The following is a 22,722-nucleotide window of genomic DNA, read 5'->3' as shown; positions in this document are numbered from 1 at the left end:
AACCAAGGAAGCTTCTGGTACGTAGGACTTTCTTTTCTTTAAATCAGGTTGTTGTGTTGTCTAATGCAGACAAAGCAAGGGAACAATGTCTGGCTTACAGAACCATTCAAAACCAGCAGCGGTGGCAGGATCAGGCCTCTCCGAAAAGCAGGCAGCCCTTCAAGGATGGAAGCCTCTTGCCTGGGAGGTTTAAAAGATGCCTTTTAGCATCAAAAAGTCTTAACTTTCAGATTCCTAAGGTTTACTGTGAAGGGTTTGTTGTTGTTGTTTTGTTTTGTTTTGAGACACAGTTTCTCTGTGTAGCCCTGGTTGTCCTGGAACTCACTCTGTTGACGAGTCTGGCCTCAGACTCAGGGATCTGCCTGCCTTCCAAGTGCTGGGATTAAAGGCGTGCACCACCACCTCCTGGCAACACAGGATCTCTTTTGGCTGACAGTGACCTTAACCTGATTTTGCCTCTACCTCCCTAGTGCTGGGATTATAGGTATGCACCACCACACCACATTTTCCACTTACTGATTTATTATTTATTTTGTGTACACGTGTTTGTACACGTGTGTGGGCACATGCGTGTCAGAGGATAACTTGTAAGAGTAAGTTCTCGGAGCTGGAGAGATGGCTCAGAGGTTAAGAGCATTGCCTGCTCTTCCAAAGGTCCTGAGTTCAATTCCCGGCAACCACATGGTGGCTCACAACCATCTGTAATGAGGTCTGGTGCCCTCTTCTGGCCTGAAGACATTCACACAGACAGAATATTGTATCCATAATGAATAAATAAATAAATAAATAAATAAATAAAAAATATTTAAAAAAAAAAAAAAAAAAAAGAGTAAGTTCTCTCCTTCCACCACGTGAGTTCTAGGGATGGAACACAGGCCATCAGGATGGGCAGAGGGCCTTCACCTGCTGAGCTGTCTCGCAGATCCCAACACATTCAGTTTTATTCAGTGTTAGGGATTGAATCCAGCGCTCTCTGCATGCTAGGCAGGTGCTCTACTGACTGGATTACAGGGTCAGAGTTAGGGTATACATGCATTTGTTTTTGTATACGGGGTCATCTCTACCCTTGCTCTCGGAGTAATTTTCAATTAGACAGAAGCCAAAATAGTAAGCCCGTGACTTGCAACACGAAAAATATGGGCCCATGACACCTGTACATGATTTTAAAAATCATCCTATTCCTTTCAAGAGAGCTAAAAGGAAGAGCATTCAAAGGCCAGTATCGGGGTACCCACGTGGGTTTCGAGCATCTCTAAAGTACTGTCCAGGATGACCTCCAAGGTCCCCCGACTCTGGTTTCTGCCGCTTCTCTCACTATGACAGCCCCAATAGGAAGCAACAAAAGTCCCAGTGGCCGAAGCCAACCCAAAGGGAAGACAAGAGGGTAGATGGGACAGAAGGTGACAATACCATCACAGACAACCGTACCTAGTCAGCCAGGTTCCCCCACACCAGGGCTAGAGAAGTCACAGCAGTTAGCGCAGAGAAAGGCCTTCAGGTACTCACTGCTGGGCGCCCCACCCTGCTCTAGCCTAGGGCCAAAGCTGGCACCCTAATAACCCAGGAGCTGCTGGCAATAAAAAAAAGATAGCAAATAAAAAGTCCTCAAGGAGTCATTTGACTCCTTGTCAGCAGGTCTTCAACCCACATTACTGTCTGCCTGTCCATTTAATAACTAATTAACTAATTAATTAGTAGGAGTGGGTGAGATAGGGCTTAACTCTGTACCTCAGGCTTTGCCTGGGACTTGCAGTGATCCTCCTGCCTCAGGCACTGGGATGCTGGACTGATAGGCTCAAACCACTGCCACCAGCACAGCCATCTGCTGTCTCAGAGGCAAGGGAGAGCCTAGTTATGTCCCACATCTCGAAAGGACAGGTAGGGGTGACCCTGGGCAAAGGAAAGGGAGGGGAGCTGACCTCCATGTCCTGAAGCTTCTCGGGCTGAGACTAGGTAGATCTGTGAAGGCTACTGGTCAGGCTTTCTCCCCAGAGGGACACCTGTGGATGGCTACCTAGGATCCCTTTCCAACACAAACCAAATGCTGCTTCTCAAACAATCAGCAATTCTTTCAACATTTTAGTTGGCGCGGCACGTTTGCGTGCATGCGTGTGTGTGTGTGTGTGTGTGTGTGTGTGTGTGCGCGCGCGTACATGCGCATGCATGTGCATACCCATGTGGATGTCTAGACATGCACTGGGAGGCGAGAGGTGGGCACTGGGTGTCATTCCTGGGTGGCACTCTATCTTCATTTCTGAGACAGGGTCTCTCACGACCCTCATAACTAGTCCAGGCTGGCTGGCCAATGAGCCCAGGGATCTGGCTATCTCTGTCCTTTCCCTCCACTCTGACCACAGGGGTCACACCTACATGCACTATACCTGCTTTCTTTCCTTCCATTTCTGATGTGGATGGAGGGGTTGGCACTCAGGTCCCCGTGCTTGCATGGCAGACACTTGACCAACCGGGCCAACTCCCCAGCTCTGTTTTGAGGTTTTGAGACAGGGTCTCATGTAGCCCCAGTTGCCCTCCACCTCTTTCTGTGTGTATCCAAAGGTGACCTCAACGTTATTATGTTTTAAAATGACGCCAGTTATGTGTGTAGATACCTCAGGCCCCATGGAGGCGTAATGAAAGTCACCCAATGTTTCTCTGTGAATGCCTTCTTAGGTAATCATGGCCTCAGTTTGACCCGTGACAGCTGTTTACTCTCATCTTGGTGGGCCGGGCCTCTGGGTTTAGGGGCTGCCCTCCTTTCCCTTCTTTCTCTCTCTCCCCCTCCTCTTTCTGGCCTTCAGAAAGGCTCAGTTTCACAAGGGGGGGGGTGAGAATCTAAGGTGAGTGTCAGTGTCACCTGGGCAGCAAAGCAAGAGGCTGGATCTGTTCCTGCCGCCCTGTGCCAAGACAGGCGTGGCTGGGGGAGAGTGGGGTATAACAAATCCCCTTTTCTTGAACTCCGTGAACGTTGACATGGTATAGCTTTATTTTTAATTCTTCAGTGTGTATCTCTGAGACCAACACGGACACATCGCCAGGGTCTAGCTACAGCTGACTTTCAAAAGTTGTCCGTGTCTCTGGTAACATTCTTTACATCCTTTATTTTCTAGTCAGGGTTTCATGTAGCCCAGGCTGGCCTTGAAATTGTTATGTAGCCAAGGATGGACCTTGAATTCCTGATCCTCCTGAGTGCTGATATTACAGGATCGGTACACCCTCCCCGATACTATGCCCAACTATACTTTTTTTTTTTTTATTCTGGTCCAGGAGCATCCAACTCTGTTTACTCCTCCTTTCACTCATCAGGTTTGGCATGGGGCGGGCACTGTGTACAGCAGTAGGGACTAAATGGTGGGGGAGAGGACACAGCTGCTGCCCTTGTAATTTACAATTAACAGCAAGACGGACTCATCAAACAACCTCGCTAAGTTTAAGACTGTATAAACCAAGTCACGGAGCTTTAAAGGGAAAAAGAGCCAGAAGTGGGGTGTGGGCCAGGAAAGTCCCACTGTGGGAAGGGACACCTGGGCTGAGATCAGTAAGGTGCAACAGCATCAGCAAGGTGAACTGTGTGTGCAGGAGTGCTTTTGGTGTGTGTATACTTGTGTGTTGTATGTGCAGGTGTGCCCGTCTGCTCTGCATGATGTGCAGCGTGTGTATACGTGCAAGTGTTAGGTGTGTGCATGTGTTTGGTATGCACAGTATGCATGTGCATCTCTGGTGTGTGCATGTATGTTCATAATTGTTTGCTGCATGCTAGCCTATTTGGTGTGTGTGTTCAAGGGTGCGCAAGCCCCCAAAAAAGCACTCCCTGCAGTGAGGAGAACAGGTGCAGAGTCTCCACTGCAGGAGCGCAAGAGGCCGGTCTGCATTTAGTGAGGACAGAGGTGGGAAAGGAAGCATAAAGAGGGGCCTGGGGCAGAGCCCAGGTCTCTATTCTAGAGCAGGAAGCTGCTGAAGAGCTCTCAGGAGAGCAGTGGCATAATTTACAAATCAGAAGCAAAGTAATGAAAATAAGATGGGTCAACCAGCCCTTAGCTTCAATTCCCAAATCCAAAATGCATTTTTAATAACTTCTTAAATTAACTTGTTTAGTGACAGAGTCTGACCTGAATAGACATGGGCTTATTCGCCGTCTTTGTCTCTCCACCAGTGCGTCTGTATTTCTGTCACAGAGGAAAACAAAAGCATTTGATCACGTAAGCCTCTGTCGACCCCCCTATCCCCAGCAAGGCAAACATGTACTACAATGCAGGCATCCCATGGTTGTTCCCAAACAGAAAACACCCGTGCGAGGGTTATACACCGAATGTTTCCCCAAGTTCATGCTCAGATTCTAGCCGGCAATTTGATGGTATCTGGAGGTGGGCTTTTAGGAATTAATCAGGTTACAAGGGTCCCCCTCACCCCCGAGTGAGATTAACACCTTTCTAAGAACAGACCCAGGGGCTCTTAAGCTACGGGACATAAGAGATCAACCACCTGTAAACCAGCAAGAACCCCACTGGCACCCTGAGCTCAGACTTCCAGAAACATCTGGGAGAAGTAAATACTCACTGCTTAAATCACTCGTCGGTGGCATTTTATTATACTAGGCAAACCACGACAGCCATTTATCAGTTTGTTACCTTCCGGCTCCAAAGACGCCGTCCCTGCCTGCCATGCAAAAAAATGCCTCTGCTCCTTTAAACCTGTTTCCCTTCACGGTAAGGTGCAGGCTGTGGTCGCTAAAAGGGGCTGATCAGCACCACAGTACAGAAGGGTTTACCGCATTGGCTCTGACATGCTCGCCGGGCAGGCAGCAAGGGTGCTGCCCTGGGCAATGGACTCCTGCGGTAGGCAGATCTCCAGGTCCAGCTCTTACACTGCCCACTTCTTCACTGGCATCCAGTGCTAGCTGCTTCCCCAGCACCAATCCCGAGTGGCTTCCCAGCAGAACGCAGCTGTGACACACTTCACCCGAGTGTCCTTACCTAGCAACCTAGCAGGAAGAGCTCCACATTACACGAGTGGGGCCACTACAGCTACATCTTTGCAATGGAACTGCGCACCCAATATGGTCAGGAGGTCCATGAGTGGTGCTCGACCTCAGTCATGGCCAGATGGTGCTTCCAAGACGTTCATTCAAGCAGCCCTGAGTCAGAGCAGGCCTGGAGTGGCAATGTTGTCTGTCACTAAAGGCCACAGACTGGTCCGGGAGCTCTGCACGTGTGAGCTCATTTAAGTCTGGTAACTGGCTGGAGAGATGACAAGAGGCAAGCAAGATGGCGGGAGGGAACCAACTCCACAAAATTGGCTTCTACACACGCACAATAACCCTGACAATAGCCTGGGGAGCAGATTCTATTATCGTGGCTCTTTTACTTCGTTTTATTTCGTTTTTCCCATGGTGCTAGGGCTAGAACCCAGGACCTCAAGCACACAAGGCAAATGCTCACCACAGAGCAGCACTCTCGGCCCTTCATGCCCAGTTTAAACTGAGAGAACAGAGTAAAACACGCCACCTGACTCACACAGCTAATGAAGCGCCAAGCAGGGGTTGGAACCCAGTCAAACCTGTGGCTTTAACCTAGAGTGAGAACAGGCATGGTGGCTCGTGCCTGGAATCTCAGCACTTGGGAAGCAGAAACAGGAGGATGAGGAGTTCCTTGGCTACACAGCCAGTTCCAGGCTAGACTAGGATATATGAGACCCTCTCTCCAAAACCAAAAGCAGCGGGAGAGGAGCTCAACGGTTAAGAGCTCTTGTTGCTCTTCTAAAGTATCTAGGTTCAACCAGCATCCTCATGACAACTCAGCACCATGTGTAATTCCAGTCCCAGGGGATCTGACTCCATCTTCTGGACTCCACAGGCACCAGGCACGCATGTGGTGCACAGGCATACAAACAGGCCAAACATCCATACACGTGAAATAAAGTAACTTGCAAAACGAGGATTTAAAAGCCTGAGGATAAGGAAGTGAGAAGGCTAGTTTCTACGATCTAGAATTATCTGGGGAAAGAATTTCAGTGAAGAATTGTGTAGATGAGTTAGACCTGTGGGCACGACTGTGGGGTTGTCTGTATCATGTTTTAATTGATGTGGGAAGACGCAGCCCATTCCCTGGCTTTGGGTCCCGGACTCCATAAAAGTTAAGAAGACGAGATGAGCGCTGCGCATCCATGCGTTCCTTCTCTCCGCACTTGATCGGATACGTGATGTGACTAGCTACATCAAGTTCCCGGTGTAAGCTGGGCTTCTCTGCTATGAGAGACAACAACGCAGATAGGACCCCGATCCCAAATAAACCCTCTCTCCCCGAAGTGGCTCTTTGTGAGGGGATTTTATCACAGCAACAGACAGGACAGTAAGGTGGGGAGGGGCAAAGAGGAGAGAGGAGCAGCCGAGGAGGCAGTCTGGGGTTGCTATGCACCATTTACTGTGCTTACTCCAGCACGGCAAGCCTTCTGCCCTAGGATGACCTGTCCAGTGGTCTAGCTATCCTCAAGGACGGGGAAAGCCATCCTTTCCTCTTGGAATGTCAAGTACTTAGCAGAGCCAGCCTGGGGCACATCCAGCACTGAGTCAAAAGCCGACGAGTGACTGACATGTTGAATGAAACAGAATCCAGCTGGGACAGAAACTCCACAGACAGAGCCTTCAGGTCCTTTTGTTTCCCTGTCTCCCCAGGGACAAAAACAAAGACCCCAGTTTTCAACTCTTAAATTGCAGGATGTTTGAAAAGCAATTCTGGCCATACGATTTTATGACTGGGCACTCCTCTGCTACAGGAACTAGAAGACGGATCTTTCTCGATCATAGACCTGGTCCTGCCTGCAGGCCAGTTTCTCTCAGTCCAACACCTGCCTTTACTTCTCAAGGCCAAGTACCTTTGAATTTGGGAGGCCTTGAGTATCCCACACAGCCCGCTGCTGCTGCTGCGGTGGGGGGTGGGAGGGCTCTCCCCCCTGCAGTCTCTCATCCCACAATGCCAAGTGTGCTGGTCCCTGTCTGGAATCCCTCTGTTCCCACCCCAGCTGTTAATTCACTACAGGCTACCCTGCCTTATTCTTCTTGACGGAATTAACCCAGGGTTTCCTTCTTCGGTAAGCCTCCTACAGATGGAGGACAGACTCACTGGTTCTCACACACAAACTTAGTATCATCCTGTTCCAGGGCTACCATGGCGGCACCTTGTAGTCTAAGGTTGAGACACCAGGCTCTGTGGGCCAGTCAGCTTCTCAGTGGCTGGAATACAGCCTGGGATGCGAAAACAGTTCATTTCCCTGATGCTTCACACCCTGGGTATTCGATGGGGATAATTACAATCTAGCCGCTGCTGGTGGACTGAAAAAGACAAGGTAGCAGAGGGCTTCGCACTACACCTGACAAAACAGCCAGCAGCAGGCACTGTCACCAACATCGGAGGCTTGGAGGCTGCAAGAGACAAGTCTTGCAGCTGTGGGACTTGTCATGCGATCTGCTCTCTGCAGGAGGAAGATCTGTTCTCCCTCCACCTCAGTATCTTTGCCTCAGCTTCCTCCTGCATGACCACTAGTCATCTTCCGCCCCAAACCATCCTAGCCTCCCGATCTCCCCAGCCCAGGAGTCAGAGTCTAAGATCCAGTGTCTCCTACCTCTCCAGACACACGTAGTTTTGGGGACTGCTGCCTTCCCCATTGCTGCTGGGAGAAGGTCCCCTTTCTGCTACCTGAGAGGCCCAGCCCTACTTGGCACACACTGCTATGCTCTTGGCCTTGTCCTGTGTAAAAATCACCTCTTTGCAGAAACCCTTTCTGACCTCAATGGTGGGGTCAACCAGCGCCCCACAGCAGGATGCTGGTCTCGGGGCAGCACCCAGAACCTATCTGTGCTCCCCTTTAGGACAGGAGCTCACAGGGCAGGGCCTGGTGTTTTGTATGTCGTACACGGTAATTCCTCAAATCAATTTAGTGGGAATTCAGAGCAAAAATTAATGGCTGCAATCAAGGTAGGACCCTGGGACAAAATGGACTGGTGTATAGAGGGTGGAGGGGAAAGAGCTTAATTGGGAGCGTGGCTTCAGTTAAATAACACATACGTGCAGTGTGACATGCTGATGTTCTCTCAGGAGAGAACCTTTCCCGTAAGCTGAAAGGGGACAGAATTAACTGGAAGAGACTAGTACTATTACCTGTGGCTCTGGGAGTGCCAGGTGTTTCTGGCTGATGGTACCTCCGGGCTCTCTGGGCTCTCTTTCCTCTTTGTGTCTCTTCATTTCTGTCAATGCCTCCCGTCAGTCATGGAGGGTGAAGGATGCCTTCCACTTCAGCATGGCCCTATCCTAACTGGACCCACCCTCTTTCTATGAAAAGTCTTATTCTGAGGAACTGGGGCTTAGGAGTTTAATGCAGGACTTGCAGATATGTTAGCAGCCTCCTCCCCAATCCATCTGCCTATTTATCTACCTCACAGGAACTGTGAGCCTAGGAAGAGGCTGGCCCTGGCCAGCAGCCCTTCTCCTCAGAGATCTACCGTAGACCTACAGGATACTCAGTCCCAGTCCCACCTGTAACAAACACCTCCCCACCACCCAAGAAGCAAGCAGGGGCCCAGGGGCCCAAGAACCACAGGGAAAATATCAGCTCAGAGAAGGCGTTTCTAATAGCCAAGAACATCTGAAGGGAATGTGTAAAACCCTCCTCAGGCAAGGGTACCAACCAAGCCAGCTGCTTGGTTGAAGACAGAGCCTGCTTGCAGGAGAGAAGTGGGATCCCACCAGGGCTCCTCCAAGCCCTGCCAACAATCCTTGGCTGCTACTATGAGCCCACACTCTCAAAGCCCTCGCATCCCACCAGGGGAGAAGGAAGTCTGTCTCTCCCCTGTCTTTCCAGAGGAAAGTGTGCAGTGTCTCCCAGAACCGAAGCACCAGGGTGTTCACATGAGATGCTGGGAGAGAGTAGGAGGTAAGATTCAGCAGCCACGGCTCCGCCTCAAGGGTGCTCAGAGACAAGAGCGCACACCACTGATTCATCCACTCAGCATACAGTCTGAGCACCTACTGTGTGCTATGGCTGTGCATGCAGCTTTAAGTGAGACAGGCAAGGTGCCCACCCTGACAGCGCTGGACAGAAACATTACCCAGTCAATGACTAAATGGGGCCGTGCTACTATTCATTGCTAAGGTGCGGTAGGGACAATTCCCGTTGAGATACTGGAGCGGAGACCTCAAAGATCGTGATCTAATCATGCACCGGTCTCTGGGAAGAACATTCTATGTCCAGGATCATGGAAGAGAAAACATGCCTAGTGTGTTAAGATGTCTGCCACGGCTGGAGTGCTGGGCAGGTCGAGGGGAGCCGGTACACCGTGAAAGGTGACCAGGGACCAGACCAAGCGGGAACTTGAGCTGCATATACCATGGGCATTGCCTTAGCAAGCTGGGGGGTTTCAAAGGAGGGACAGGAGCCTCTGAGCTCTGCCTATGACACATTCTCTGGATGGACCGACTGGACTATGATCTCACAGGAGGGCAGGGCTATGATCTCAGAGAGGTGGGGCAGGCACCAGGTTGGGCATCAGCGGGAGGAAGTATTTGGTATGCGCTGCAGCTCTCTGCTCAGCTGTGACAACAGGCCAGACCCATTGGAGAAGGCAGGGTCTCACTGTGCATCCGGAGCTGGCAGGACCCTCAGGACTCGTCCTCTCAATGGCCACAGCTTACAAGTGGAGGAATGGAGGCACTCCGTGGTTGGGAGCCAGCCCGAGGTCAGACAACTCCACCAGGTTGTTGTCCAACTCACCTGTCAACTGAGAGCTCCACTATCAGGAAGCGACCAGAGCAGGGGCCAGCAAACTAGAACATACCTGCTCCACATGCTGCCTGTTCCACGAAGGAAGTTCCACTAGAACACAGAGCATTCCCACATGGTGTGGTCACGCTCACACCGCAATGGCATATTTTAGTAGCTGCGACAGAAACCAGACTGTCCACAAGCCCACGGGATCTCTTGACTGAAAAATTACCTGCAGACACAATGGCCATGTTTGGGAACAGAACTCCTAGGGATGGGGGAGGCAGGGAGGGGGTGCGTGCTCACCTGCAGCAGTCTGGGATCCTATCGGCCCCCAAGCCCATCTAAGCCCATCTAACGCCTCCCCAGCCTCCCCAACAGAGTTCCTCCCGGGATGGCTCAGAAACGTGACTTCCCTTTGCTGGGTAAACCTAGGTGCCTGGGGTTATACAAAGTAGCAAGTTCCACACACGCTTCTAAGAGACATTCAAATTCCTCCTCGAGTGGTCAAGCAAGGCTTGCTGGGAAAGGAACAACTTGAGAAGAGGCAGAAAAGCAGAGCGGAGGGCAACTGAGACATCCTTTGTCACCCCAAGCCCACAGTGGAACACGGAGGAACCTGCCGGGGGAAGTGGGGTGAGCTTCCCATCACTGGGAGGCTCAGGTTAAAGATGGTGGCCCTGGCAGGAAGTGGCAGCAGCCCAAGGGAGGGAAGCCATACCTTTTTGTGTACCCTTTAACTGCTGCCGAGAGAAAGAGAGAGAGCCTGACAATTTGGGTTGAAAGTAATCAAATGTTCCTTTATTACCTCCGGCTTGGCACCTGGCAGCCTTCTCAATGTCCCCCATTGTTCCCTGGCCCAGGCAGTGGCAGGAGCTGTCAGCTGTCTCTCCTACTGCCAGGGGAGCTAGAGAGCAGCAGGATTCAGGCTGGGGATGGGAGGGACCAGGATCTGTACCCCAGAGGGCGAGAAAACTCCCCCATACTAGAGTCTGACAACTGTGCAGGGGTGGGGGGGAGGGCTGTGGGGGGGTGGGGAGGGCTGTGTGTGGGAAACTATCCTCCCCCTTCTAGCTGCACGCAGCTCACACTCCAGGAAAGTAGTCTCCATTTTACAGGCAGAGAGGTGAGATGACTCCCCTTGGGGGTCAATCAGATTTGGCAGCTAGCTAAGAACACAGATCTGGGAGCCAGAAACCTAAGCAGAAGCACCTGCTGTGGTTTGTTTTTGCAGAGGCCTGGGAGTTACTTAGGTGTCCTAAGCCTACTGTCCCATCCACACAGTAACAACAAGCAGAATGTCCCCCACCTGGGGGTCAGAGGGCTGGAGAAAGGTCATCATCACACGGTGTGTCAAATGCAGGCTAACTCCATAAATAAATGATCGTCACTGTTTCAGCTAAGGAGCAAGGCCGCAAAGACAGGGCAGGCTGTCAGGCCAGAACTGCGACCACCCCAGGCCAAGGCTCCCATTGACGCTTCCCCCATTCCGTGCACTTGCCATGGCAAAAGCCCCACACAACGTCCCTGAACTGTGGCCAATCCATCCGAGGGCCTTGGACTCAGGCCTGCATGGCTGCATTCAGCTGAACTGTCTCCCCCAGGATGCACCGGGGACCCCAATCCTCTGCTCTCTGATGACTCTGGGGTGGTTGAGTCCCCTGTCGCTGAGGAAGCTGTCCTCACTCTCCTGCAAAAATCCTACCACATCCTGCCACTTTCCCAATATAGGAATGCACAGGCAGAGCAGGCTGAGAGCCAACACAGGAAGGAGAAAACGGGGAAGGCCGTGTCCACACAGCTGCTAACTAACTAACAAACTACCACCAACAATCCCCTAGCAACAACGAGAAAGCTTCACCAGACACAGGGGAGCCAAGTTCAGGGCAAGGGACCCCCCCATGTAGGTGAGATATATATCTCATATATATATAAGCTTAGATAGTTTGATAACCAGGGACCACACACTTAACTGTTCCCAGTTATCACCCTGGAGAGAGTCTGCCAGTTGGAAGGCTCAGACCGAACTTACCTGTTCTTGGTTTAGCGTCTCATCAAGGAGTTTAAGTGGCTCCCATGACACTGATTATTTGAAGGGGGAGGGACCAGGTTTCAGACCACAGAGGGCGGCAGGGTTTGGAAAGCTGGAGGGAGATAGGGGCCTCTAGAGAGGCAGCTGCTGTTGAACCTGGCACATCTTCATGATATATCTGGGTCTGTGGCCAGACCCCAAAAGGCCAAAAGTGAGAATTTTCCCTAAAAATATAAATTATTTAGCAACTTATTTTTTATTGTATCATTTTTCTCTGACAGTTTCATATATGTATACAAGGTAATTTGATCACATTCGCCTCGCAACTCCTCCCTCCCACCTTCATGTCTTCTTTTTTAATAACCCCAGAATGCAATCAGTGCTGCTCACTGGGGTGTGGGCTGGTCCACTGGAGCATGGACAGCCTATCAACAGCCACAGTCTCATGGAAGAACAGACTCTCCCCCCACCAGCAGCCATCAATCATACATAGGTCCTCAGCTAGGGGTGGGGCCTCAAGAGAACCTTCCTCATCTGTGTTGGAATACTAACTGGATTTATTGACTCGCTAACATTTAAAAACAATGAAGTCTAGCCAACTAAAGGCCAATGCTGGACAAGTCACAACATTCTGCTGGGTCAAATAGGGTCCATCCACAGGCTAGAATTCATTAGAAGACGCCTGGAAACTGGGGACCTGGGGTGGGGAGTGGGGCTTAGCGTGGTCCACGTACTTCCCATGCAAGCTTGAAGACCAGAACTGGATGCCTAAAAAAAAAAAATCAGTCTGCCTTTAATCCCAGCACTCAGGAGGCAGAGACAGGCCGATCTCCGTGAGTTCGAGGCTAGCCTAGTCTACCAAGTGAGTTCCGGACACGCTCCAAAGCTACAGAGAAACCCTGTCTCAAAGAAAAAAAAAGCCAGCTGTGGTGACACAGCTGTAACCTAGCAATGGACAGGAGGAGGCATGAGGGTCACTAGCTAGTCTAACCAAACTGGTGAAGCTCAGGTCTCACTGAGAGACCCTGTCTCAAAAAACAAAGCAGACAATACTCAAAGAATGACATCTGAAGTTGCCCTTCAGCCAACACATACATGTGCGTATATGTGCAAATGCACCTACACCCACTCATTCCCCCACCGACACCTCCCCACACACAATTAATGAAAAGCTTTTGAAGAACACAGCTGTTAAGGCTTATTGTCAGTAGAATAACCAGGAAGTCAAATTACAGACCCCAGTGCACTGGCATCATTAACTGCTTGCTGAAGTTAGGTAGCAAATGTAGAAACTAGTTATTTCACAAATCACACACACACACACACACACACACACACCCTCCGCTGTCAGCAGCTGACAACGATCAATATTCAGAAGGAAATAGGCAAGAGAGTTCCCACTCGCGCAGTGCGCCTGAGCGGCAGGAAGCCACACACACCTCCACCAGATATTCCAACTCAACCCCTTTAGGAAACCCCTTCCCTCTAGACCAACCTGCCTCCTGGGGAGACCCACATCAGCACACAACTGGAGGTCCAGGCTCTTAGGTGGCCAAAGGACCATGTCCAGTTGTGGTCCTCGTCCTGGCACTGCTACTGGGCACCCAGCAGAGGAGCAGCTTTCCAGAAGCAGCCGTCATCAGAAAGGAGCGAGGGGTTTATGGCCCGCAGTGCTGACCTCCACCTTGTCCTTCTGCACTCCAAGGGAGGGGGCAGACTGGATTCAGCCCAATCACACAGACGGTGGCTTTAAAGTGAGGGCTAGAGACAGAAGCAGCCGAGCCTGTTACCCTCTCTGCTTGGCTGCGTGGCCCCAGATATGTTACTGAACCTTGCTGTCCCCAGTCACCCCATCTTTAACTAACACCAGGCCACCGTGACACAGTGTAGCATGCCCATTTGGGGAGAAGGAACTTGAGGCCTCAAAGGCCAGTCACGGTACCTAAGTCGGGGCTGCCAGACCTGGTAATGAGAGAGGACTGGTTCCCAGCTCCACACTGTCTCTCCTGACCTCATCCTTAAAGGGAGAGGCTCATGCATTCTCCATGAAGCCACCCTTCCCTTGGGGCCCCTGGGTCAGGCACGCTGCCCGGATCTCACAGGTACAACCCCATCCTGGAAAGCAGTAGATGGCAGGCGCCCAGCCAGTGTGTGCAGCCCAAAGAGCATGCTAAAGGTCACCACTCAGACTGGATCGAGACCAGGATCCAGGCTCGGAGCCTGACCTGCTGGCATCTGGCACAGTGCCACTCTTCACTGTCCGACAGGAAAGCTGCAGAGGAAGGCACTCCCAGAGAAGAGGCCTGCAAGAGACCCTCACATGGGAGTGGAGTAGGCCCAAGAAGTGCTCTGCCTCCCAGATGTGGCAAAGAAAAGATGTGTGTGAGAAACCACAGGGTGGAAGCTCCTCCACATTTGAAGAGTTCATCCTTCCCAGGCTCAGGGGTTCTCAGCACCCTGCAGGTCATGGAAGTCAATGTAGTGATATTTCATTTGTATTTTAATAAATGAAGCTTTCCTGAAGAGCAGAGAGTAAAAGAGCTGCACTGATCAGCCATACAGACCAGGCGGTGGTGACATACACCTTTAATCCCAGTAGCCAGGCTAGTTTGCAATAGAAACCAGGCGGTAGTGGTGCACGCCTTTAAACCCAGCACTAGAGAGGAATATAAGATGGGAGGAGACAGGTTTCAGGCTCAATCTCATTCTGAGGATTCCCAGAGGCAGGGTTCCCATTTTTGCACTGAGGTAGAGATAAGAGCTGCTTTGCTTTTCTGGTCTTCAGACTGAACCCCAATATTTGTTTCTGGGTTTTTATTAATTGTACTACAAGCCACACCTGAAGCTGAGCCTCCAGCCCTGGCCAGTGGCTACTGAGAGAACCAGGCAGTTCATCCCTCAGTCCTCGGTCACTAATGTGAAAACACAAACAGGAGGGGCGAGTCCCTGCCTTCATGAAGCTGTCTGTACTAGTCAGAAACGATCACGTATGTCTCACCAAAGAGAGCAGGCCCCCAGAAAGGCCTCCCACCCAAGCAGGCAGATGAGGAAAGGCTCAGGGAGAACTTCCTGGGCTAAAGTGATCAAACACACTTCCTGGAGGTGGCTGGCAAGAAGATAACCCTAGAAAGACATCAGGGGCTTGGGTTCCCTCCCAGGTGGGAAGCGTGAAGACACCACTCAAGACTGCTTCAGGTTCCAGACAGTCAGAGAGCGGCAGGCAAAGAGAAGTCGTTCATACCGCAATACCTCCCAGCTACGGCAATGCTCAGAACCTGTACCACCTCCATGTTTACCAGACCACCCTTCCAGAGCTCTCACTTCTCGGTGACAGCATAGCTTCACACCCTCTCAGACACAGAGACACAAAGAAACCAGTCCCTACCCAAAGCCAGGTCAAGCTGAACCACAGTCACATTTGTGGCTGTCAGGGGCTCCAGCTCGGTGCTAAGTGCCGTTCTCAGGGCTTTGCGTGCAGTGACCTGTGACTAGTTCATCCTCAAAAGAAATACCAAGATAATTACCGTCACTCTTGTGACACAGCCCAGGGATTTCAGGTGCGGATGTCACGTGGCCCACCCTAGGCCTGGGGATTTGAATCCGGCTGTGGGGTGACAAAGTTGGAGCCTTGTAACAGGCCATTCACAGTCTAAGAGAGCAGGAAAGGCCTATCATAGCATCACCCACAGGCTTCCTGGGAAGATTCCATCCCAAGATAATGGCCTCTCCCTTCTGCTCGGACATCCCAGTAGGAGGGAGTAGAGGGACAGGCTAAGAGACAGGTCCTTTTTTCCTAATCAGTAATTACTGAAGGGCTCAACATCACTCTCTGTGTGTATGTGCGTGTATGTGCACGTGTGTGTGTGTGTGTGTGTGTGTAATTATGTATGTGAATGTCCAGCTGTGTGCACCATGCCCATGCGTGTGGAAGCTAGAACAGGACATGAAGTGTCTTCCTCTACCACTCCCTATCTTATTGTCCTTAGGGTCGGTCACTCACTGACTCAGAAGGTCACTGTTTTGGCTAGCCTGGCTCTCCAGCAGGCTCTTAGAATACAGTGTCTTTGCCCTCATTACTGAGGTACACACTGCCAGCCATGCCAGGCAGGCTTTTTATGTGGGTGCTGGAGATTCAAATACAGGTCCTTGAGTTTGCAGAATGGAGCCACCTCCCCAGCCCCCAACTCCATTCTTACTATCGCTGTTTTAGGTGAAGGAGTCTGTCCCGAGAAAGTGGAAGAGAATCCAGTGCCTGAAGCTCAGCTTTCTCTTAGGAGCAAAGGGAAGAAATCGGGGGCTTGCTTTCTTCCTTTCCCTCTGCTATCAACACTCAGCAGAGGGCAGCAAACAGAAACCATGAAGAGATAAGAGAGAGGAGAGCACCACATGGAGAGAAAGCTACACACGCATAAACACACACCCACCCACCGCAGCGAGCGGAATTGTTTAGCTTCCTCTAGCTTCCAAAGTATGAACACTCCGCCTCCTCCAGTGAACAGGGCCAGGCAGAAAAGAGTCGAAGCTGAGGAGACACAAATTCTTTTTTCAGCTTGTGAAAAATATGCAGTGGACTGGATTTTCGTGTGGGGAGGAAGAGGGCTGCACTCAGGACATGAAGGAGACCGCAGAACTGGCAAGATGCAATCAGAAGATGGCTCTCCACCTTCCAAAAATCTGGGCCCCTGCCTCCCCAGCTGCAGACAAGGCCACACTCCGAATCTCGGTCCAAGATGCGCAGGGCTGATGAGAGCACAAACTCACAGGCACAGATTCCGCGTGTGAGGGTGAGTCCAGGGGGGCCAAGAGGCGGGATTCTGATGACTGAGTCCAGTGCCTTGGGATAATGCACCTGGACTCCGGGTAGGTGTGCTAGCTTGAGATCTGCTCAAGGTCCCCCTCGTTCCTATGAGTGTTCAGACCCTTCTGTGGGGAGCAGCTTTTCTCCCACCCCCTGCTCCAGCATGGGCGGAGTCTGCCTTCAGATAGGTGGTTGTGATAGCTTCTGAGCATGGCAACCCTAAAATGGGACATGAGGACCAGCGAGGGCTCATAAAGAAAGATGGTTTCTTCTCTCATCTACACAGGCAGCTAGAGACAGACTCTTCCAGGATTATGTCTAGGTCCCAGGACTCGGTCTAGGTCAGAGCTATCAGAGAAAGCAAGAGAATCCAGATCACCCAATACTTAGAACCACAGTGGTCCGCTGGGCGGTGGTGGCGCACGCCTTTAATCCCAGCACTTGGGAGGCAGAGGCAGGTGGATCTCTGTGTGTTCAAGACCAGCCTGGTCTACAAGAGCTAGTTCCAGGACAGGTTCCAAAGCCACAGAGAAACCCTGTCTCGAAAAACCAAAAAAAAAAAAAAAAAAAAAAGAACCACAGTGGTCCTTGGAGCCTGTGAGGTTCTGTGAGGTTCTGTATTCGTTTCATGCTGATCTGCTGTTATTCAAAATAGATGCAGAAGAGGACATAAGGAGGCCCTAAGGGCCAGTTAGTTCTGTCTGCTGTGGACAGTAACGCTGCCACAAGCCTTTGAATCCCTCTACCCCAAGCGGGGTCCCTTCAGGGCCTTAACATTTAATCCATTTTATTTGCTGGCCTCCAAGACTCTGCGAGATCATCTTGGCTCTCAGGGGAAATAATGGCAGAGGAAAAGCCCCTGCTGTGAAACGGTTCGTGGACCTCAGAGCGCTGCATCCCCGCCTGCGCGATTCCTGGGAGAACCTGTTTAAGTGATCGCCCCCTCTGGAGCCCCAGGTTCCATCAGACAGAAATGAAGGGGGGTTGGACTCGATGTTCTATGAAGCCCCCTGCCTGCTCTGACACTGTACATCATTCGACAAACACATTCTACCTTCCTGGTCTCCAGACATCAGAGGGCAAGGAGGCCACTGGGGAACCCGTGGGAACTCCTACCTGTAGAATCTTCCTCCTGTCCCCATTTTACCAGACATGAGAGCAGGGGTTCTCTGGAAAAACAAAATTCGTATACAAACTCTCTGCTTCCAGACTCAAGACATCCATGGAAGATGAGAAAGACTGGGTAGCTATACAAAACACAGAGGCCACGGTAAGGATCAGTGAGTTATTCAGGGCCTCCTTCACCTCCAGGTGCCTTTTATAAAGCGACAAAAGACATCCTGGGTGCCACCTCTGAAAAAGAGTCGGGAGGTAGACAAGGTACAATTAGCAAGCTCGATGGTTATCTTTTAAATAGGCCTTTGCTTTCCCATCCCTCGCTCCATTATCTGTTATCTGTCACCGGAGCTGACACACAAAAAGCTGCCTGCGAGAAGCAGCTAGAACTCGAACAAAACACCTAAGTCGAGGCTTCAGCTTGACTCTAGACTGTTCCTACACACGCTTCCAAACTCCTGGGACCCTGGGATGACACGGTCAGAAAAGCCACAACAAAACATCTATTTCCCAGTTCACAAATGTCAGCAACCCCACTTGAGCAGCAGACGGAGGCCGAGTCTGGGATTTTAGTGGTAAAGATGGATCAATAGTGTCTCTCCTGGCCATGGGGGGGGGGAGGGCACCCTAGATGGGGAAACACCATGATGAAATATATTTGCCTCTCTCCTTTCTGAAGCTACACACATTTCACAGGTGAGGACTACAAGGGCCAGAAAAGACCGACCAGAGAAGACCGAAAGTCAGACCTCTGCCAGGCTTTTCTCTACATACAGTGGGCCCAGGAGGAAGAGGAACAGGCGGAGGCAGATTTGCTCTGGTAAGTCAAGAACCCTTCCCTGGTGGCATTGGATTGCATCTGGGCAAGCTGACAGAGAAGTGATTAGCAGTCTCAGGGATACCAACCCCTTTATGGAAAAGTAAAGAAACCGCTCCAGACCGCATTTCTGTGGTATTTAACTTGCTGACGGGGAAGGTTCTGCTACCAGGAAGACTGAAAGGGGGGAAGGTATTGATTCCGGGTGTCCCAAGAACAAAGTTCAGCTCTGATACAATGAGGAAAATCCTGAGACTTGAAAATCATATCCATATTCACTGGTATTCCACGATCCCACCCATCTCTGCCATGACCCAGGGAAACCATTTCTCACTAGAGAGCCTGGCACAGAAGTGGGGAGGAGCTGCACCCGGATTCCTACTGTGGGATTTTAAAAACCAGTCCCCAAGCCTGCAAGATGAAACCAGTGCTAGAATTAAACCAAGATGTCAGGCTGACTAAGGAGTGGGAATGAGAAGGATCCCCCAGTTAAAACAAAAACGGCCTCGAGGCCAGCTTTCCTGACTGAATCTCGCAACTTTCGGGAAAGCCAGATGTGTGACCAGCTAGACTCTGAGCCCGTGCTGTGTGCCTTATGAACCCAATGTCCTGCTTGGCTGCTCCAGAGGCTTCGGGATTAGGCAACAGGTCAAAGCATCTGAGGACTGCTAAAACCGAGGTAAGGAACCTCACAGAAGAGCTACTAGACTATCTCACGGGGATAAAATCCCAACAGTTGTTTTTCTAGAGCAAGGGCTCAGATAGCCCAGGGTGGCCTTGAACTCTTGAGCGCCCTGCTGTCACCTGCTAATATCTGGAATTACAGATGCGCACTACCAGGAAAGTTTATATGGTGCTGAGGATTGGTCACGAGCAAGTACTCTATCAACCCAGCCACATTCCAGTCTAGAAAGATCACAGCCATGCTTGGAGATGGCACGCAACAGTGACAGAGTGACAACTGCTTAGCACCGTCCCAACAATACTGGGTGCTGAAGACTGTTTCCCGCCTAGCCACTTGACAGACTCCCTGAAGGCTCCAGATATGGAGGGGTGGGAGAAGCCAGCCTCTTTCCTGGAGGCCAAGTGACATTCAGAAGAGGGGCCGGAGGGCTCTGCATCTGCAGGAGAATGGAGCACAAAGAGGCTGTGTGGAAAACTGGAAGAGTGTTCTAGAAAGGCAGCCCATGAATGCTGAATCCTGCCGCACCTACCAGGGCCCATCCTTGGGAAACAGCTCCCATCTGCGACTCCCAAGAAGCAAGGATAATCACACAGCAGCCCTCCCAAACCTCTTCAACGTTTTCCCCTTCTCTCTATGCCATATTCTAAGAGGCAGACAAAACAAACAAACAAACAAACAAAAAAAAAACTGGAGAGCCGAGAGGTCCAGGCAGTGCCTCTAAGAGGCACTCGGTAGCTGCTCCTCTCCCCCCCCCCTCTCTGCCCAAAAGGTGGCCTTACTCCATCAATACCCTTTTGCACAGTGAGTAATTTACCATGAAAGCTAAGGCCAAACTGGCAGTTAACCTTGACCTCCCCGTTACACATCTGGTTCTATAGAAAATGAAAATTAGGATGTCTTTGGCCTCCATAGCAAGTGAATTATGAGGGCTCTCTCCAGGCAGAGGCAGAATGTCAAGAGCTATTTTGGAATTGGTCACAGGTATTCCACAAGAGAGTCTGCACCTGGCTGGACATCCCCCCCACTCCCCAGCCAAGGCTGTGTCCAGCAGAGCATCCCAAGGTAGGAATGCTATAAGGGACCTCAGGAAAGGAAAAAGGAGTGGTCTGTCCCACTCCTCACGGGTACAGACAGCATCACAGAATGTTGGCATCAAATTATACACATGGAGCAAGCAAGGCTCAGAGAGGGAGACCAGACTCATCATCACACAGCAAGTTAACAGTTGAGCTAAGAACATGAGTCTGGCCACTGATGTCACATGGGGCAGTAACAGAGGAAAGAGATTTCCCACAGGAAAACCCCACTCAGACAAAGAGCTTAAGGAAGAGAAGTCAGAGTTTGCCAAACAGTAAGGTCTACCAGATAGCTAGATCACCCAGACTTTGGGATGATTCACAAACTATCAGAGCGATGAGCTAGGTTCAAATTGATCTGCTTTGTAGCAAAGAGTCCTCCATGCCCCCAGAAGTCAGAATGCCCAGATGGCAGCCTAACACTGGAAGGGAAGGGGGTTAAAGCATCGGTCTCAAAAAGTCAGCCTCCTCCCCCGAAGCCAGTCATCAATCAGTCAAGACTGACCCTGACCCACAACTTCAGGCAATGTCCCACTAGAGGAGACAGCTCAAGCATGCCCGCTCTTGCCAGGAGCTGGGGTAGAAAAGCTGGGATGGTCAGAGGAAAATGACAGCACTTATCTATGCCAGGAGGCTGCTAGTCCACATCCACAGCTGTATGCACTGTACATACAAACACACACGCACAACTGTGAAGAGGCAGACCATCCCAATTTTGTCTACAATAATCACATCTCAGTACAAAGAAGGAAGACTGGAGGTGTCCTGTGCTGGAGGCACTGGGAACCTGTAGCTCTGTGACATTTGGAGAGCTCTCTACCAGGGCATCTCTGTGACTTTTGGGCTCCCCAAAGGACCAAAGGCGACAAATTCCAGGACAGGCACTCCCTACCGGACCTCCTCGGAGGCAAGGGCTCAGTATTCTCGAGAGGCACAGAATCTGACTGAAATAGAGGCGGGGTGCAGCGTGTGTTGCAGGGAGATGGCTTGCACTAGCTGGTCTCACAGAGGATGCAGGTTAGATTCCCAGCACCCACATGGTGATTCAGAGCTATCTGTAACTCCGGTTTCAGAGGGTCCTATGCCTTTTTCTGGCCTTAGTGGGCACCAGGCACACCTATGGTGCACACATACATGTAGGCAAGGCACACATATGCATTAAATAAGCTACAAACAAAAACAGAGGCTCCAGGTGGGAGACCTAGAGAAGACCTAGGCGTCCCTGTGTAGACGTCAAACCAGGAAAGGTCTGGTGACACTAGAAATAGCCGGTGAGGATGGGGGCTAGGGGCAGAGACAATTTGAAGAACACAGACAAGAACAGCAAATATCTCCCTTCCTACCGACAGAAGGAACACTCCTGGGTGGCATGGAGATTCAGGCAGGATCCTCCAAGGAAAGAGTTGAAGATGCCAGGAATAATAGACGGCAAAAAGAGGAACGGGGTCAGCTAGGAAAAGGGTCCAGGGCTGAACACTATTTTAGGCTGGAGTAGGAGCCTGGATAAGTCTTTCACTTTCCCAGAGCCTCGATGTTCCGATCCCCAAAATGGGAAGCTCTGCTTCGGGGCAGACACGCAAGGCAGGTGAAGCAAGGAACTGCAGGCTGGGAGCGAAATCGGAGAGAGGGTGCTCCCCATTCACGACCGCGGACCACTCACCTGTACCACCGCGGGGGCCACTGCCACTCCTGATCCCCCAGGGCTACCGTCGGGCTGCCGCTCGCGGTACAGAGCCCAGAGCCCCACGTTGGGCAGGAGGACCAGGGCCGCCAGAGCCAGCGCCACCGCCTGCAGGAGCCGCTTCTCTTTACGCCTCATCGGGGCCGGTCCGCCCCGCCGCGCCCCGCCGCGCCCGCTCCGGCTTTGCGCGTCCTCCTGCCCGCCCGCCCGGCGGCGGCAGCAGTTCGGCCAGCAGAAGCGGCCGCGGCGCCGGCCCCGCTCCAACTCCGCGGCACTTCCGCTGCTCGCCGGCGGGGGAGCCGGGCGCCTCCACCATGTCGCCGCCGCGGGGGTGCGCCCCAACCTCTCCATCCCCCGGCAGCTCATCCCAAGTCCTGCACACCTCGTCTCCTGCCGAGGAATGCACGGTTGAGCCCTATACTCTTCAGTCCTTCAATCCTCCACATACTTATAGAGTATCTCAGCCCTTTGGGGTGCAGAGAGCCCTGACTCCATTACGCTTCCCCCCCGCGGGCCTCGATGGTGCGTCCTGCTTCTCCGCTGCTCCCCGCCCGCCGCCGCTTTGCCAAAGTCCCGGAGTTGGGGAGTTGGGCGCTAGCTGGGGGCCGCTGGGCGTGTTATCGGGGACGCCCCAAAGACCCCTGCGGCTCTCCGCAGCCCGCGACAGCCCCAGGACTGCGCGGACACAATGCAACCTACCACACTGGGATGCTGCAGGGTACTCTCTTCCCGGCTCTGCCCCGGGACGTGCAGACCAGACCTCCCTT

At 51.7% G+C, this 22,722-nt stretch overlaps 1 protein-coding gene across 3 annotated transcripts in view; it reads right to left on the bottom strand.

The window, feature by feature from the left end:
- Galnt10 (polypeptide N-acetylgalactosaminyltransferase 10) overlaps nucleotides 1-22,206 on the bottom strand; it is a 140,139-nt gene extending 117,933 nt beyond the window's left edge. Inside the window, exon 1 of one of the 3 annotated variants that reach the window (XM_057776345.1) lies at nucleotides 21,935-22,206. In XM_057776345.1, coding sequence (XP_057632328.1) covers nucleotides 21,935-22,093 — 159 coding nt within the window. In that variant the 5' untranslated portion in view covers nucleotides 22,094-22,206. The remainder of the gene's footprint in view (nucleotides 1-21,934) is intronic. The other 2 variants (XM_057776347.1, XM_057776346.1) reach the window with 2 other exon arrangements.
- Between the last annotated feature and the right edge of the window lie 516 nt (nucleotides 22,207-22,722).

Source organism: Chionomys nivalis, chromosome 7 (assembly GCF_950005125.1).
Source record: "Chionomys nivalis chromosome 7, mChiNiv1.1, whole genome shotgun sequence".
In the NCBI taxonomy this organism is placed as follows: Eukaryota; Metazoa; Chordata; class Mammalia; order Rodentia; family Cricetidae; genus Chionomys; species Chionomys nivalis.
This window is presented reverse-complemented; position numbering and strand designations above follow the sequence as displayed.